A 19703-nucleotide genomic window follows, 5' to 3' on the forward strand; every position below is an offset into this window, starting at 1 on the left:
AATCAGTCTGGTTTAGCTTCAGGCACCATAGAGGAAGGACGTTGGTGGAATAGGTGCAAATTTTCTGGCAGTGACTGAAGACTATGCATAAATTTATTACATGGGATCAAAATTTAATGCATGCTTATAAAGCTTCTGAAAATATGGGAATATTAATGTACGTTCATCAATTTAAAAAACTGTATACATTTTAGCAGAGCAAAACCTTATAAGATGTGTTGCAAAACCTGATTCAGTGATAATACCTTTCCAATTTCTTGTTTTCTCCAGACTCGAGAGAGGGATTCTTTTGGGTACTGGTGCAGGATTTATAGCATAGGCACCATCTCCATTCTGAATCACTTTGTGTGTCTTTTCACGCTCTGTTAGTTGGTTTGGCTTTGGTGGCCTTGGGGGTGGGGTGTTGGACAAAAGGTGAATCTCTGTTACACCAAATGGCAGCGTATTGTGGTTTTTGTCAAAGTTAAAGATCTGTGAGAATGAATAAACTGACAATGGAGATGAAGATGCTGAAGAAGGTCCACTTAGATCTTGATTGGGAAGAATGACTATTTGTGAATCTTGCACATTCTTATAGACAGGAACATTACAAGATGTTTGTGTTGGGGTGCCAGTCTTGAGCTGTAGATTCTCCTGAATATCATCCGATCCCGTAAACTCGAAGGAATGATCGAGTGATCTATCACACGGTGAACAGCTGTTGCTTCTGTTAAAAGAAAATCATCTGATTCAGAAAGAGAAAGAATAAAACACTTACAGTTCTATCGCAGCTATCAAATTCTCTCATAAACGTCACAAAACACCTAATATACAACAAACTATGTTGAAAATGTAGTGACTTAATGTGTACGTGCAGACATTTTATAAATGGCAAGATTCCACAAAAAACAGTGAGATGAAAGACTTGTTAATCAGCTTGAGAGAGAAATGTTGTCAGATAATCAGGAGAATTTTGTTCTTCTTTGAATACTGCTGTGTATCTCTAGCATCCACCTGTATCATTGAAACAAGCAGAAGAGGCCTCAGTTTAAATTTAATCTGAAGGCTGATGTCTGAATAATGCAGCATTTCTTTTATACTGCTCTGAAACGTCAGCCTAGATTATGTGCTCAAGTCCTGAAGTGAGGCTTGAATCCAAAACCTTCTGACGAAAACTTGAGATGCTGATTCAAGTGCCAGGTGGCTATTGGTAAACGATGATCATTCCTAATGTACGGTACTATTTCTGCTAAGGTCACTTCAAAACACAAGGTAAATTCAGATTCGTCCATTTTGATCTCACCCCTTCCAAAATACAAAACACACCATTTTCCTACTATAGTATCCAGCTGATTATTAAATTAGCGCGGTATTAATATTTCACCCACCTTTCCTAGGAAGGCCAATAACAGGCCATGTTATCATAGCAATGAAAAATGTGTGTACTGTGTCCCCCTTCCCACATTACAAGGTTCCTTTATGTAACCTTTTATGTGTTAGGATTGTATTGTAAGTAGTGAATCATAATGCATGCTGCTTTTAGCAACCCAAGTTTCACAAGAATGTAATGAATAGATGGGAATTATAACTGAAACTAGATTTGCTAATTGAGTAGTGTTAGGTTTAATGACCTCTACGCCATCAGTAAGATATTATTTTTCCAATTTTGTCTCATTCTCTCCTGGAGATGTTAATTCTAAGGTACAGCTTCGCATGTGCTTCCAGCCTTTGGTATCCTACCGTGAGGCTAGTTTTCACATGTCAGCCAAAATAGTGAGAGCTGCTAGCTTATTCAACTGCAGATGATATCAGCATTGAGGCCAGTCCTGTCCATGCTCAGTGTTTGGACTTTACACTTTCCAGTTGGGGAGGGGGGTGGGGGGGGGTCATTGGGAAATGGTCAGAGAAGGAACATTTTTGTTTTTCCTAGCCAAGACCATTAAAGTCAATTATTGTGCCCCAGCTGCTATGCCAGTGAGGTCAGTTAACTCACAACAGACCAGGAATTCAACCAAGGTCTGTAATGCCATACTTTAGAAAGGGGCATGCCTAGGCCATGTGCTCCTAAAGTAGTGCCTTATTTTTGCTTTTCAACCATGCACAAGGAGGTAAGCTGGAGGAAGGATTGAAGGCTAAGGCCTTTTAAATAAAAGCTGTCTTTTTCTGCATGAACTGCACTGCCATTGCCTTGCTGCTGTTGTGTTTGCATGTTTCCCTCAATAAAGCAATGAGTTGGCCTTAGATGGCATGTAACTGAAAAAGCAGACTGAACAGTCTTATCTCCAAATGTCTGCTTGAGCCATGTGCAGTGCTACATGACATTTGTTCAGAGACTCCTGGTACCACACTGGGAATTCAGTGATGTGAGTGAGCCAATCTCTGACTCACGTTGCTGAGATTTCTAAATAATAAATAAATACTATGTCCATATCCATCAATTACTCAATGAAGACTGAAGTTGTAACCCTGAATATTCATGGTCAACACTAGGTTTCACAGAGCAAAATGGGGCAAGTTTCATCCGGGTGAAACCAGGCGAGCACAGTGTAGGCTGCAACTGGAGCAACACGATTGGTTCTCACATCCTTGGGTGATGGGAATGAAAAATCAGCCAAGGTTCTCGCCTCTGATTGCCATCTAGTGGCCTCTGTTGAGAAGCACATGTGTAAATGTTGCATGAGAACAGGAGCAATTTCAGTTATGATTCCCTCAACGAAGAAATTGTTCACCACAATCCACCATTTAGGCTTACAAGTAAAGAACAGTCACTTGGTCAAGGTATCAGAGAGCTGCCAAGCCTGTGAAATTGTGTGCAGCAAAGGCCAGTGCATTTGGGGGAGATGGGGAGGAAACCGGAAGAAACTTAATTCCCTGCAGGTTGTATTAACTGACTTTCTGTATTCACCATTTATATCAGTTTAAACAATAAAATGTCGTTATGACCTAACATTCTGTGAATTAAATATGTGAGCCAGTGAGAAATTAACAGGAATTGAGCAAGATTGACTATCTAAGAAGGAAATTACAACAGAAATGTTAAGCACTGTCAAAGGTGAAATTGTTGGTGAATGGTGGCAAAGAAAGACAATTGTTGTGGCCCTCTACATCATCAGTTTTATTCATCTGATCTGCTCAAATCTTTTACCTGACAATATCGATTGACTTGGTCTCACATTGGGATAAAATAAGATAATCCAGGGGCATGACTGTAGACAGTGTGGATTCTGACTCACTCCTCCTGGACTCAGCTTCCATTACAGAATCTTGAGTTGAGGGAAATTGATCTCTATTCGTTGACTGTGATGTATGAGTTGAAACAGCTGGAGATGGTTGAAGAGATGAGGAGGTGGTAGGAGAAGAGCTCCCAAGGGAATCTGAAAGAGAAATATTCATTATTTCATCCTATATTTAACATTATTATTTAGATGTTGCATGGGAACCAACCTCCAAGTTCCCCTCCAAGTCACACACCATCCCGTATTGGTACAATTATTGTTGTTCCTTCATTGTTGTTGGGTTAAAATCCTGGAACCTCCGACCAAACAACATTGTGTTAGCATCTTTACTGCACGACTTGCAGTGGTTCAAGAGGAAACCTTCTCAAGAAAATTTAGAGTGGGCAATAAATGCCAACCTTGCCAGTGACACCCACATCTTGAGATTGAATTTTTAAAAAAAGCCAGGTTACATGAAGCTCCAAGCTAAAAGCTAAACATTATGGGCATGAAACTGGTCTGTCAGCAGTGGGCTTGTAGCAAATCATCAGCAAGTAACATACCGCACCAGTTTTTATTTTCCATTGACTTGGAAATTGCTGCTGAGGTTTTAGCTTTCAAACTAAATAAAAGCAACAGTGAGACGAGGAGGTGGTCTCCAAAAAGGGTTTGAACTATTGTTCTGTGACCTTCAGTGGAATGAAGACTGGGGACGGCGAAAGCTAGGCTCTGATTCACTGTGAGCCCATTTCACACTGCTGGCACTGACCAATTTCACCCCCTATAACTTTACTCCAGACATTAGACTAACTGTGAGTAGGAGGTCAGCCAATCAGTACCATGTCTATAATAGAATGGACAAAGCAATGTATGGTACAGCACCCATTCTATCCCTCTGTTCAGGATGTTTATCCATTTTTCATTACTTGTAATTTAGGAGCTTAGTAACTATCTAATATAACTATTAATATAATTAATCATATTAACTATAAATATGAATGATCAAACTATATGCAATTTAATTCATTGTTTCCCTGCCCTTTTTGCTATTACTAATTTGAGTGCTATGATGTTTTTAGTATTGTGAAATGTGACATTTATCTGATATGGCTATTTCTATAACTAATGGAGTTCTGGCATCTTTTATCAGAAATACGATTTTTATGATATTTTCTGGCATGCAACACATTCCTAATATCAATAATTTCCCTCACACTCCTGCTAAAGGATGATAATGCTGTGAAATGGAACAATTTCCATTTTCAACATTGTCCATCAGCATCAAGAATTCCCAGGTCAGTTATAGTGGAGATCATTATATTATATCATTATATTTTGAGCAGTGTCCCCCCTGCTACTAGGAATTGGACTGATATTGTCCAAACTAATTTCAGATAAAACCTGTGTAGCCAGCAGATAGAGAAGACTTTTTACTTTGAGCCTGGATTCCACATTCTTCCCATATAAAATAATTATACACAACACAGTTTAGAAAACTGGCACAATATTAGTTAAAATTCTCATTTTATTTTCTATTTAACTTCATATATTCCCTTTAATATGTTTTAATATGCTTCCTTGTTTCTTTGTTCTCAACTTTTATTTTACCTCCGGCAACCCAGATGATTTACTGTTATTACAATGTAGCCCACCAGGGGGAACCAAAGCTAAGTCACTAGGACTGCTGTATACATAGCTGCTGCACACATTCACTGTCGCTATAAAAGCAAGCGGAAGTTAGGCATATTTGAAAATTCCAACACTTGAAGCTAACATAAGCTTTTACTTCTACTTATCAAAACCCTTTTTAGGTTCCCCAACACATTTTTCCCTGTCATCTGCATGGTCAGTCTTGTTTTAAGCTGTACATTGTACTGTGCCCCTATCAGAGCTCCTTCATGATTGACTGATAGGACAGGCACTCCTGTGGGTGGGACTGATCTTGACAGTTCTCGTCCTCTCACCAGCACTGCATAGTACTCCCTTCAAAGGTGGAAAAAAGAAGCGGCTAATAAGGGCAGATGAATTGGAATATCAGTTCCAATAACACAGAGCACAACTTAAGTTAGGAATAAAATCGAAAAGGTCAATTTTTTTCAGCTAAAATGTAATAGAGTAGAAGAACAAATAACCTTGAAGCCCTTGAATCAGACGGTATACATTGGTGCAAGAGGATGAGATATGTTTCTCATATATGACAACCCTAGTCATAGGGTTTGCCAGGACCCTGGTGCCAGTGTGGTTCAAGTAAAGCTTGTCCCAATGTACAGCTCCCTCTTACCCCAGTACCAATGCCAGTGCCCCATGAATCAAAACCCATTTCCCCACATCAGTCTTTGAACCATACATTCAACTCTCTGGTCTTATTTACTCTTTGCCATTTGCTCATGACTCAGGTAGTAATCCACACTTTACTTTTGTAGTTCTGCTTTTTAATTTAGCCCCTGGCTGCTCGCACTCCCTTAGGCAGGGCTAAGAAAGAGGTTTTGTTGTGTCGTTGGTACCCACATGCACCATGGCAATTGGATCCTTCTCCTCCCACCCCCATGTTTCTCTCCAGCCCCGAGGAGATGCCCTTAACCCTGGCACCAGGCAGGGAACACAGCCTTTGGGGCTCATGCTTTCGGCTGCAAAGAACAGAGTCGAGTCCCCTATTCTGGCCATGTCTCCTTTTAACTCTCCCAACTTGAATGGCCCCCTGTACCACGGTGCTATGGTCAATCTGCTCATCCTCCCTGCAGTCCCTGCTCCAACCCACACAGGTTGCATTAACCTGGAACTTGTTGGACAAGTTCAAGGGCTGAGGCTCCTCCTTTTGGATCCCTCCTGCCTCACACCCCCCTGTCCCTGACCTCGGACCCAAATTGAAGGACTTAGCTCAAGGAGTGTGACTGCTTTCTGGAACAAGCTGTCCAGGTAATTTTCCACCTTCCTGATGCATCGCAGCGTCCAAAGCTCGGACTCCAGCTCATCAACTCTGAGCTGAAGCTCCTTGAGCAGCAGGCACTTACTGCTGATGTGGTTGCTGTGGATCACACAGGTGTCCAATGCTCCAGCTGCGGCACATCGCCTGACCTGCTATCTTTGGTGTATTTTGTTAAACTAATGAGGGTTTCAAGGTTTGAAATATTACTCAATGATTATTTGTAGTTGTATTATTTTAAAATTATTTTTGTTGCCAATTTTCTTGACTTTTTCTGGGTTACAATTTCACAAGCACCTCTGACCCTTTGGAACTTCACAACATGTTCATCTCTACCTTAGCGAGTCAGTGTCAGGAGCCTCTTTGAGCACAGAGGGCATGATAGCTGAGCTCCATACTTTCCACACAAGCACATTTTGTAGGAGTCACTGGTTAATATTTAAAAACATTAGTGTTCTTTTTCCCACTTTAGCCCAAATGCTCTGAGAACGATTGCAGAAATCGCAGTATTACCCTGGCTGAGGCCATCCAACTCAGAGAGGCCAAGAATCAAAACTGGGTTTAAGGAACCTTACAAGCGATATTCTGTTCTCCATGGCTCACTTCTGTGTATCTTCTCCCAAATAAAAAACTGGGGGAAGTTCAGTCCTATTGCTCAGCTATGTTGTAGAATGCTGTGTGATTACTGTTAATATTTATTTTAGTTTTATCTCTGTTATAATTTGCCTTGCTGCAATATGACTCCAAGAGGTACAAATTACTAGTGCATATTCAACACTTGTACATTAGCATTTAGGCAGAGTCAGATTTATTGGCTATCGGAGGATCATGGGCTGGAATGAAAACCCTCAGTGTCCCTGACCAAGAAAGGGGAAACTACAAAATTAGGGTCCCTGCTTGTGATTGTTATTCAATTGCTCTACAGAAAAGCACGCATATGCGCATGCTGGGGTGGGTCAGGATTAGGCTCAGCTCAGCTCAACAACTGAAAAGGCCTGCTAACACTCAAACAAAGAATGGTCACAACGCTGAGCTGGTGCCATCTGTGGATTCATATTGCATCACCAGCCAGCAGCTTCTCAAGGGAAGGGAAGGGATTTGGGGAAAACAAAAACCGTAATGCAAGACAGAGAAGGGAGAAAGACCCCAAGGTAATGCAAAGCATAGGATCTGACAATAATGCCCTTCACTAACCTTCCTGCTACCCTTTAAGCTACAGTGATTTCCCTGTGGTACAGAGAAGCTAAAGGAGGCTCTTCAGCTCAAGTGATCATATCACCATACATCACTGTCAGCTCCCTGCAATCCTGGCAGTAACATCAAATATTCATGCACCATTTCTAATTAGAGGACATAAAAAGGTTTTAAAAGAACTCTTTAAAAAAAAACATAAAATATATTCAAATGAATACAATATATGTCTTGCATTTCACAATTAAAGCTTGCAAAATGGGTTTGCAAGCTGGAATATGTAAATTATCACAGCAGGTTCATTAGAATACAAAGAGCTAAAAAAATTGGTTGGTTAGCAAAACTTGATTGGTGAGTAATAATGAGGCTTACAATTAAGCTGCTGCTTAATGACTCCTTTTAAACAAAATGGAAGTTATTTATAACTCCTTTGAATGCTGATTGGGTAAAGGTATTACCCGGTATAGTATGAAGCAATTTAGCCAGGCTGTCTCTCCAATTGGCTACAATTGGCTCCGGTAAGGGAAAGGGGAGCTCAAGTCTAATCTTGATCAATATCTGACTGCTGAAAAATGTATTTGTGTAGGTGCAAGCAGGACCCTACTGACTCGTGTGCTTTAATCACCGTGATTTTAAGGTATACTTGATATATCTTACATCGAGTTGGACAAGGACAGGGTTTGGTCATTAGGTGGCTTTGATGATAATGGTTGGTTTATTGAGTAGTCCACCTCTACGTGCTGAGGTTCTACCTGTCCCCGGTGTTGCGAAGGATGGGTCTGGCCACGCTGCCATTGAACGCTCCAAGTAGTTGGACTTTGCTGTACCGCCTGTCCCTCATGGAAAAATTTATGTAGGGGAACACCTTTGACCACAAGTCCATCAGGCACGTAACATCTTAGAGGCCCTGCAGGAAAAGGAGATGGTGGATCCTGTCGGATGGTTCCCCGAGCAGACTGTCAAAGTCATTTGGCAGAATGCCTCATCGCCAGAACTTTCCAACAAGCACCAAGATGTAGTTTGGCTGGTGGTGAGAAAGGCCCTCCCTGTCAGATCCTTCCAACACACCAGGAGTCTCACCCCCTCTGCACGTTGCCCTCGAGGTGGCTGTGGTGGGGAAGAGACCCCCTTGTGGGATGTGCCTTTGCAAAGAAGTCATCTGGAGCGAGATGCAGTGGTTTTTGTCGAGGTTCATCCCGAGTGGTGCTGTGACACTGGACTCTGTGCTTTACGGGCTGTTCCCAGGGACACACACCGAGACAAACATCAACTGCAGCTGGAGGATCATCAAATCAGTGAAAGACGCTCTTTGGTCTGCCCAAAACTTGTTGGTCTTCCAGTGCAAAGAGTTGTCCCCGACCGAGTATTGCAGACTGGCACATTCCAAAGTCCAGGATTACGTGCTGAGGGACGCACTAAAACTTGGGGCAGCCGCTGGAAAGGCCCAATGGGGAAAGGTGGCTGTCTAGGACCTTTCAGCCACAGTGCACCGAGGGGCTGGGAATTGTATAGACCCCTCAGGCTGTATGACTTACAATAAGGGTATGCATTGAATACTAAATGTATTATAATTGTATTGAAGCACCTCAGAGTGCAACATGATGTACGTTGATAACTCCAATACCATTGCACTGTCTGACTGCCTGTAATGACTATATTGAAATGACTGTAATATTCATTGATTGTATTGAAGCACCGGGTGATCCATGTGTGAAAGTTGAATATGGTTGCCCCTTTTGTGAGGGCCATTTGGAAATTTTTCGTAATGTTCTTTCAGATATTTTATGAACAAAGTATATTTTTCCCAAAAAATATTGAGTAATTCACCTCTACATTTTAACAGCCTAGGGCAAGGGTTCTGGGTGTATCACACATTGCTCTAGGTGCTAATTAATAATCACATTATGCTTCACAAGGCAATGCAGCCCAAAAGTAGGTCAGTAAAAATAGTCTCATAAGCTGGAAAATGCAACCCACAGTATAAAAGCCTCTCGGTGTGTACAGCACTTTAAAGAGAATGTAGGATAACTTGGTGTAAGCTTCTGGTTCAATGTTATCTTTAAAAGTAAATCTAAGGGGTGGTACAGATAAAGTTAAAGGTGTCTTTATGTTAAATGTAGCAATGACAAATAAGCAGTTTGAATGACCTTTGTTGTTCAGGTGCCAGTGTTTCATGTGAGTGGTTGTCAGAGGAAAGGTTCCATTCTTGGCCCAGCAGAGATAGAGTCTGTTGAGTGTGTCATGATATTGAATGGGGCCATTAAACCTTGTGCATGCACCGTAGATGAGCGTTCATATTTTCAATCAAATTGCCTTTGGCTTTAAGGCGAGAGCCACTGGTGTAATAGAATAAATGGGGGCTAGCAACTTACTCCTAAAACCTAGCAGCAGGGTACAAGCAACTTGTACTCTAGGTGCACAATTGGCAAGTCTGCTTCATGCTGCTGTTTTAGGTTGCCTGATCCTGAAGTCTCAATAATTTATCCCTCATCTTTGGAGAAGACACTTTGAAGTGATCAAAGGCAAATTTTCAAGATTATTAAGAGAATTGACAAAATTGAACCACACAAATTGTACAGCATGGTGAAGTCTTGAAATATGAGGGCACGGCTTAAAATGTTGAAATTAAGAGTAAGAAGGGAATTAGGTGGATTTTTTTCCATACGGTTAAAATCCTGGAACTCCCTTCTAAACAGCACTGTGGGTGTACCTACACCACACGGACAGCAGTGGTTCAAGGAGGCAGCTTCTCGAGGACAATATAAATGGATTCAGAGATAATCGGATGCATTTCTGAAGAGTGGAGAATGAGGGACACAAGGGATTATTTTCCACTTTTAAAAACCATTATTTTAATTTTGCTATTTATGTCCCTATTCTTCAAAACCAGTGAATAGAGATACTTTTTATTTCAATTTTTCACTTTCTATATGATACCCTCCTCCCACCCCCTCCACCAGAATTAGGATTCACTAGAAACAGAAGGCTATTCCTGGATTCCTAACACTTCATCCAGGCCACCTGCCAAATGCTCAATTGCCTCTCCCCCCACTCCCAGAATCTACCTGAGGGTTGCTGTCAGTGTTACAGGGGCCCAACATTTATCTGTGCATAGCCAATGAGCTGCCCGGGGCCATACAGTAGATGTGCGCAGCCCAGCAGTTTGATTAAAATTATGGGGCCTTAAGCCTAATTGTCCAGCATTGGGATTATTTCTTGTTCCCAGTTCCTGTTGGCCTGTCAGCAAGAACCACTTTAAGCCCCTTATCTCTGTAAAAGAAAAGCATTGCTTGGTGCAGTGGCCTTTTCCTGATTCTAAACATTTGGTGTTTATTACCACCTGCTTAAAACCATTGGAGTAAAGCAATATATTTGTTAACTCAACAGTGTTATTAGACTGTCCTTTAACGCTCTGATTAAAGTTTTTCCATTGACAAACAAGTCACACCTTGGGGGCAAAATAAGTTGGTGATCGAGGTCTAGTTCTCTTCACAGCACGTACATCTTGCGTTGGTTACAGAGAGGGAAGAATAGAGAAAGGAAGGCAGCAAAACCAAGCTTCTTGCCATTTGGAAGCAGCTAATTGAAATATAAATTGGTTATTTATCATTATTCATTGAAGTTTACCGTAATCAGACCACATTTATTAATCCTTTGGAATGAATGTCACATTAACGATTCACAGCCTACTGGCTATCAGCATCTATCATGAAATGCTGGAAAATTTTATGGGCTAATTGATTCTTTCTTCCATTTTTTTTTAACACCGTTTAAGCTAACCTGCTTTAGTAAAGTTTGATTTAGTGGGATTTTTAAAAATATCAATTCTAGTTTCTTTTCCCCAGTACTGTATAGCCTATGTGTGTATATGTATATATATATAGGAAAAGTTACAAGTTTAAAGAAAATGCCACTTGATTTCCTTTCACAAAATTGTCATTTTTGTATTGTGACTGAATATACTTTTGCTGAGAATTCAATGCACAGATACAAATGTTCTGCATTGTGTTAAGCCTTGAGGTGCCCTTCTATTTAACAAGTTACAATGGACAGAAAGGACACTTGACTCACTATGTCAGCACACGTGATAAATGCAGTGACATCCATTGCCTTTTAAGGAAAAAAAATCTCAAATGTAAGCCACTTACGAGAGAAAAAAATCGTTTGGATTTCTATACATAGCAGTATCGAACCTGTGATGCTTTCCCTATTTGACCTTAGGCTCTTAACAAACAAGATACTGTCTTTATTGAGTTTCAAGGGACCCTACTGATAGATCAATAGCCTACTAATGTGTCAACCAGCTACTGAGCAGTGTTATAGGGCAGTAATAAAGGATTTCTTTTATCATAACTGTGACCTAAATGGGTTTCTTTGTGCCGCCAGCTGCCATGAAACATACTCTGGACTGGATGATGGACTGTGTCATCTTAGAAGAGACAGTATCCCTTTTGATGGTCCAGATGCCAGTACAGGGCTAAACCTTTCCTCCTGACTTCGAAACCATGGACAGATAGGACCCTAGAGCTGAAAACAACACAGGGTGATCAAGGTAAATTTCTTTTTATCTTCCTCTCTTGAATGTACTGCCTGTTGTTGGGCTTCTCAAGCCATCGGGCACACTTTGCTGGCTCACAGAAGTCGTCTCTCTTCATGTGTATGACTAGCAGTAAAGCCCAGACTATTCAATTATGACAGGCATCACATTTGAGCTTCATCCTGTCCTCACCAAAAACACACATATGCACCTTACACCAGTTGTCACTGGATGGCAATCAGGAACAGAAATCCTGGTTATTTTTTTCCAGTTTTTAGTCCAGGATGCTGAAGCCAATTGTAGCGCTTGATCTGCTGCCCGGAAAGTCAGCATGGGAACTTGTGTGCTTGGTTCCTATCCAGTGGAATTTAATGGAAATGGTATTGGGCAACTGCAGATGTGGGTTTTGCTGTGATGCCTTTCACAGTTCAGAAACCTACTAAGACCTATTGTTTAGATTCACACTAAAGAATGGGGACCTAGGTGGGTTACCTTTAGAACAATACACCACAAATATATGCATCTTCAAATGTGAAAGAGATTTAGTTGGCTTGTGATTTCAGTAATTTTCTATTGAGAAACCCAGGTAGAGACAGTCCAAAAAATAAAAATAAAAATAAAAATTTTGGGAAGGCTATGGCATAGTGGTATTCTCACAGGACTAGTATTTCAATGACTCAGGATAATGCTCTGGGGGCCTCGGTTTGAATCCCACCACGGCAGATGGTGAAATTTGAATTCAATAAAAATCTGGAATTAATAGCCTGATGGTGACCACAAAGTCATTGCTGATTGTCATAAAAGCCCCTCTGGTTCACTAATGCCCTTTAGGGAAGGAAATCTGCCATCCTTACTTGGTCTGGGCCTCCATGTGACTCCAGGCCCACAGCAAAGTGGTTGACTCTTAGCTGCCCTCTGAAATGACCCAGCAAGCCATTCGGTTCTCAAGGGTATTTAGAGTTGGGCAATGAATGTTGGCCTAGCCAGCAACACCCACATCCCATGAAAGAATTTTTAAAAATGCAAGACATGACCAAGGTTAAAGAAAATAAGATCAGTCAAGAAATAATGAATGAGTAACAGCAAGCTTGGATTTTAGAAAACCTAAAGATTTTAAGAGCAAGAAGAAATCAGGGAGGTGAAGAGCCGACAGTTTGGAGGCCTAGGAAGGAATGAGTTACAGAGTTGTTTCAACACTGATGCTGTAGGGAGGAGAAGAGAATGTAGGATGGAATAGTTGTTGTTTAGGAAGAACAAAAAAAGAAAGCTTAGAGAATTACAATAGCAAACTTTTCAGAATAGACAGAAAGTTAAGTAGGTGTGAGAGAGACAAGAAAGCGTGATTCCCTACCATTTGCCAAAATGTTCTTTTATCCTGACCAAGGTTTTTTTGGGAGAAGTGTCAGGAGAAACTTCCCAGGTATAAGAATATTATTGAAGTGTTAGACAGGTTTGGACTTTGCAAAAATGTACATCAGCCCGGTCAAAAGAAATGGTCTGATCAATTTTAGAAAATGGATTACTCTATTCATGAAAAACAAGCTTAACAAGTATGTTTGTTTCTGATGGGAAGGAAAAAGAAGCAGAAAATCATGCATCGTTTTGTTGGAATAATGACACGCATGACACAAAATGGTCCATTTTGATGTGATTTATGTCATTGTACTTTATATTTGAAAACCTTGGTCTGGATTTTCGCCAAGACTCAGGAGCCCTTTAAAAATGGCAGGCAGGACCCGATTTCAAGATTCCCGCCCACGTTTCCATTCCTGGCAATTTTTATGGGCATGGGATGAGGATGTGGGCAATCCGCCATGCAGACAGCACTCCTGTCCTTGCTGGCTCCATTGTAGGGGTGGGTAGTCCGAATTTTCCCCACCACCCCATCACCCCCACGCGATTTTCACGGAGTCGGGCCCCTTTCATAAGTAGACTTGGTTCACGGCACCTCTGAAGAGTCGTGAACCACAAGGGCAACCCCAGTTCCTTGTGGAAAACCAAAAGAAACAGCCACCTACCCTTGGAATTCTTTGAATGACAGGCTTGAAACACAAAGTCTGTTCTTTCAGTTTCAATAGTTAGATGCTGTTTTGTAAGTTAGATGCGTTTTCACTGCAGTGATTTATTATTGGATACAGTCCTGCAAAGGTAAGTTGACCATTACATTGATCAGCATTTTCTAAGCATTGAGGTGCGTTAGAGTCCTTTTTTCCCATTGGGAAAAGTGCTATTATGCATTTAAAACTGAAAAAAACACTACACGAGAACTCTAAGGGCCAGATTTGCACAGAGCCGGGCTAACTCTTGAGGCCTTTAAAAATAGCTGGCGAGACCCAGATGCGGAGGTCATGTCCCCATTTCTGACATATCTTATTTTTGCTGGCAGGAAGGGGTGGGGTGGGGTGTGAATTACACAGGTGGTAAACCACAACTCAGCGGGATCTTTTGAAAGCAGCGTTGAGTTCACACAGATCCCATTTTCGCTGTTACAAGGGTCTTAACCTGTTTTTATAACAGATTGACCACTTGAGAGCTTTAAAATCTTTGAATGGGTTTCATGAAAGAAGAGTTCACAGAATCACAGTGCAGAAGAGGCCCTTCGGCCCATCGAGTCTGCACCGACACGTGAGAAACACCTGAGCTACCTACCTAATCCCATTTACCAGCACTTGGCGCATTGCCTTGAATATTATGACGTGCCAAATGCTCATCCAGGTACTTTTTAAAGGTTGTGAGGCAACCCGCCTCCACCACCCTCCCAGGCAGTGCATTCCAGACCGTCACCACCCTCTGGGTAAAAAAGATTTTCCTCACATCCCCCCTAAACCTCCTGCCCCTCACCTTGAACTTATGTCCCCTTGTGACTGACCCTTCAACTAAGGGGAACAGCTGCTCCCTATCCACCCTGTCCATGCCCCTCATAATCTTGTACACTTCGATCAAGTCACCCCTCAGTCTTCTCTGCTCCAGCTGTAGCTTCACCAAGGTTTATACAACTCCAACATGATCTCCCTACTTTTGTAGTCTATGCCTCGATTGATAAAGGCAAGTGTCCCATATTTCTTTTTCACCACCCCACTAACATGCCCCTCTGCCTTCAGAGATCTATGGACACACACGCCAAGGTCCCTTTGTTCCTCAGAACTTCCTAGTGTCATGCCTTTCATTGAATACTTCCTTGTCAAATTACTCCTCACACTTTTCAGGGTTAAATTCCATCTGCCACTTATCTGCCCATTTGACCATCCTGTCTATATTTTCCTGTAGCCCAAGACACTCAACCTCACTGTTAACCACCCGGCCAATCTTTGTGTCACCCGCAAACTTACTAATCCTACCTCCCACATAGTCATCTATGTCGTTTATATAAATGACGAATAATAGGGGACCCAGCACAGATCCCTTTGGTACGCAACTAGACACTGGCTTCCAGTCACTAAAGCATGCTTCTGTCATCACCCTCTGTCTCCTATAACTAAGACAATTGTGAATCCACCTTATCAAATTACAAAGGATGTATCCCATGTGCATTTGCCTTCTTTATAAGTCTCTCATGTGGGACCTTGTCAAAGGCTTTGCTGAAATCCATATAAACTACATCAACTCATCTACACACTCTACACACTACCCTCATCTACACACGTGGTCACCTCCTCAAAAAATTCAATCAAATTTGTTAGGCATAACCTCCCTCTGACAAAGCCATGCTGACTATCCCTGATCAAACCTTGCCTCTCCAAGTGGAGATCGATTCTCTCCTTCAGAATTTTCTCCAATAGTTTCCCTACCACTGACGTGAGACTCTCTGGCCTGTAGTTCCCTGGCTTATCTCTACAATCCTTCTTAAATAGCGGAACCACATTAGATGTTCTCCAGTCCTCTGGCACCTCCCCCGTGGCCAGAGAGGAATTAAAAATTTGGCTCAGAGTCCCTGCAATCTCCTCCCTTGCCTCCCTCCTCATTCCCTTTTTGAACGCCCCCCCCCACCCCCCACTGTTCCTCTATAGATTTCCCCACAAGTAGCTGTTCGCAGTCTACCTTGGCCAGATCCTGCCTTATTTTACTAAAATCTACTCTCCCCCAATCCAAAACATTTTCTTGCAACTTGTCTATTTCTTTGTCCATAACAAGCTTAAATTGTACCATGTTGTGGTCACTATCACTAAAATGCTCCCCCACCACCACCTCAGCCACCTGTCCGGCCTCATTCCCCAGAATTAGGTTCAGCACTGCACCGTCCCTTGTTCGACTCTCTACATATTGACCTAAAAAGTTCTCCTGTACACATTTCAAGAAATCCACTCCATCGAAGCCCTTAACACTATGTCTATCCCAATTAATATTGGGAAAGTTGAAATTACCTAATATAATTACCCTATTGTTATTGTTTATATTAACCTCCGCAAATTGTACACATATTTGCTCCTCAATTTCCTGCTGACTATCTGGGAGTCTATAATAAACACCTAACAATGTGGCTGCCCCTTTTTTATTCCTAAGCTCTGCCCACAAAGCTTCTTCCTCCTCCTCCTCCTCCTCCTCCTCCTCCATCTCTCCTCACTGCAGTAACTGGCTCGTTATCTAATAATGCAATCCCTCCTCCTCTTTTACCCCCTCCCCTGTCTCGCCTGAAGATTATATATCCCAGAATGTTGAGCTGCCAATTCTGCCCCTCCCTCAACCACGTCTCTGTGATGGCTACTATATCACAATTCCACGTGTGAATCCTCACCCTTAACTCATCGGTTTTACCTGTAATACCCCGGCATTAAAGTAGAGTTATTTTCTGTTATCAAATATCTATGTGTGAGACCTCTATTAGATTTTTATAAGTTTAATTTTTCTTCATCTGTACATGGATCCTGAGGTCTGCCTGCAGTGCATGCTGGGTAGCATGGGGGTATGAAGTGGATTGGAGGGTGGCATGGGGGGGTGGCAAGGGTGGCATGGTGGTATGAGATGGATTGGAGGGTGGCATGGGGGGGTGGATGGAGCATGAGGGGTGAGAGGTGATGGCTAGCGGGCTTAATAGCCTTTTATAAAACTGGGTTGAAGTATCAGAGAAGCAAGGCAGACCTTCTAACCAGCCTGCCTCAGCACTTACCCGCCTCCATGGCCACCTCTGAACGGCCTCTGGAAGCAGCAGGCCTGATTCAGCCACACCCCCCGCCCTGCTCCATCAGAGTGAATATTGTACGTGTTGGGGTTGTATCCACGGAGTTGGGTCTGCTGATTTGGGAGATTCCCCGACTTGAGCTTACAGCCTCCATGGGGAAAATCTGGCCCTCAATGTTATGATCTGAAATGATTAAAATCTCCACAGCCATATAAATTTGAAAAAAATATGGTCTACAGTAACCCCTTGGAAAAGAAAGACAAACTCATGCTAATGGACTGCATTGATGGACAGGAGATCTTAAAAGAAACATAGGGCTGAATAATAGCGGGGCCGGGGTGGGGGGGGGAGTGGATGGTTCGCCCCTCCCAGGAGCAAAGTCAGCGTGAAGCCAACCCGCTCCACTCCGGCCTGCCCAGCAGCTGTGGGCAGGTGAAAGAAGGGCAGTGTGGGACTTCCACTCCTCACTGGGTGGCAGTCCCGCACTCTGGAACTGCTGGCCAATCTGACTGGCCGGCTGCTCCATCAGTCCTGGCAGTGTCAAGAGCATGTTAGTGGTTGCTGCTGGGGCTGCAAGAGGAGGAGGAAGAAGGCCCATGGATTCCCAGAATCAGGTAAATCCAGGGTCTTGGGCAGAGAGGGTTTGAGTAGGCCAGGGTGAGGGGCGAGAGGGTGTGGAGGCTGGGTTTAAGGCTGCAGGCGGGTAGGAAGAAAGGGGAGGTTCCCTCTTCAGGGGGCTGACCCCCAATCCACAAAGATTAGCCCCCGAAGATAGAGCGCCCCATTCCTTCCTGCCCTTTGATGAAACTATTTTAAAAATCAGGCTGCCTGCTCCCACCTGACTGCCCGTGCCAAATGTTTTATAGCATGGGCAGCGTAACATCAGGACCGGTTGGCTTGGTAACAATCCTAATTGACCATTGATTACCTATTTAAAATTATGCCGTATGTGGGGGCTGAGCTCAGGGGTGGGTGGGAAGATGATGGGGCAGGCACCCACCCTATTTTGCATTCTCCTCTGCTGAAAACACGCCCAGTGGAGGGATGTAATTTGCAGCCCATAGTCATCCGTTTTTACAATTTCAACAGGCCTCATTGTCAGTAGCTGTAATGGTTTGTTTTGACAACTGAGGCCATTATGAATACTTGGTTGAGTTTCAAAATCTACAGAGCCACTTACTTCAGCAGGGCACTGTGCAGACAGTTTGACAATTTTAAGAGATTACCAAAGGATTATCTGCCTTTCTTGTGGTTTCTGAACAGATGTTTGTTTGCTCTCACGACTGATTGACCACTTGAGGACATGTAACATTTTTTAAATGAGTTTTTTGGACGGGGTTTTTTTCAGTATGAAATGTGTTTGGATGACAACTCGACTAGATGGTTAGAGGTTTTTTTTTTCATATCCATTTCAAAGACATGGCTCCTGGGTTCTGCCCATGAATGGATACTGGGTAAGTGGCTATAGATGATACATGGGCAGGGAGTGGGGTGGGGGGGGGGGGGGCGCATGGAGGGTGCATGGGGGTACGGGTCCATATGGGGCTATGAGGTAGCATGGAGAGGGCATTGGGGTTGGGTGGGGATGTGAGGAGGTTGACGCTTTGAGGGCCTGACGTTCATCATTAAACCTGGGCTAATGTCCCAGCAAAAAGGGGCAAGCCTGCCAGCCTGGCCACCTGCCCGCCTCTGTTACTGCCTTAGAACATCATCGCAGAGTCAAATATCTCACTAAGATTGAGAACAATTTGATTTAGGCCTGCTTCCAGAAGCAATTGGCCCGACTCCATCCCACCCCCCCGCCTCCCCAGAACAAACAAAATGGCGGGCAGGGCCTTTTTAAAGGAGACGGGTTTTCTGCTGTTTCCCAACTCAATCTTCCTGCCTTCTCCACAAAAATCCCACTCCTTTTGTTTAGTTTTTATTTTTTGTTTAAACATATATTTCAGGCTTGTCCGTCTCCTTCCTCGCCTCCTGCAGGGGCAGAGGTTACTGACCATTATCGCTCTGGTTTATTTAACTGACCAGGAAGAGAAATAAGTATAGATAGCTTTCTTCATCAAGTAAAAACAGAAAAGAACTGCAGCAACAATAGTATACCTTTCCTTAGATCAAACATCTCGCTTATGTTTACAAAAAAAGGAAAGTTCCAGTCTTATCTTAGCACATTAATACCAGGAACTACTCATCATGTTGATAGCAACATAAACCCTGGCTCACTTCAGCTGACAAACATTTTAAGCCTCTAACAGAATTAATGGCTTATTTCACTTATTGCTTATGTCGACAGAGCTTCTCCATCATTCCTTCCCTGCCAAGGTCTCTATATTTGTAAATTCTGCTCATACTTTTTCATGCTGAAAGGACCCAACACCTGGGTAAGTGATACCCTGGTGGATACCTACTGCCTGGTTGGTTTTGGAGCTCAGGGTGCAGGAGACAAAGAGCTTGTGGCAGGCTGACTGCCAGTGGTGATGGAGTTATTGGAAATAGGCTGGTTAGTCAGCAGAGCAGGGTCAGTGGAAGCAACCAGTATTCACCAGGGGGATAGCTTCACACAGGGGTCAAGGGTCAGCTACATCCCAGGCAACAAAGGCAATAGTATCAATATCTAATCAGAGCAGAGCAATGGGAACTGATCAGAGCTGGGTATTGGAACTTTCCTGTAAAGTTCATATCTATTTTCTACAATTGGCACTTTTATAATTTAATATTTACTATTACTATTGTCAACAATTAGAA

General features: G+C 42.8%; 1 protein-coding gene across 3 annotated transcripts in view; it reads right to left on the minus strand.

Annotated features, from left to right (window-relative positions):
- gab3 (GRB2 associated binding protein 3) overlaps nt 1–19703 on the minus strand; it is a 135648-nt gene that overhangs the window by 20712 nt on the left and 95233 nt on the right. For all 3 annotated transcript variants that reach the window (XM_078547447.1, XM_078547448.1, XM_078547446.1), the window contains exons 3-4: nt 3125–3353; nt 246–706 (exon numbers count right to left, since the gene is read on the minus strand). In XM_078547447.1, coding sequence (XP_078403573.1) covers nt 246–706; nt 3125–3353 — 690 coding nt within the window. The remainder of the gene's footprint in view (nt 1–245; nt 707–3124; nt 3354–19703) is intronic.

The sequence above is a fragment of the Cetorhinus maximus genome, chromosome 8 (assembly GCF_964194155.1).
Source record: "Cetorhinus maximus chromosome 8, sCetMax3.hap1.1, whole genome shotgun sequence".
NCBI classification, from domain to species: domain Eukaryota; kingdom Metazoa; phylum Chordata; class Chondrichthyes; order Lamniformes; family Cetorhinidae; genus Cetorhinus; species Cetorhinus maximus.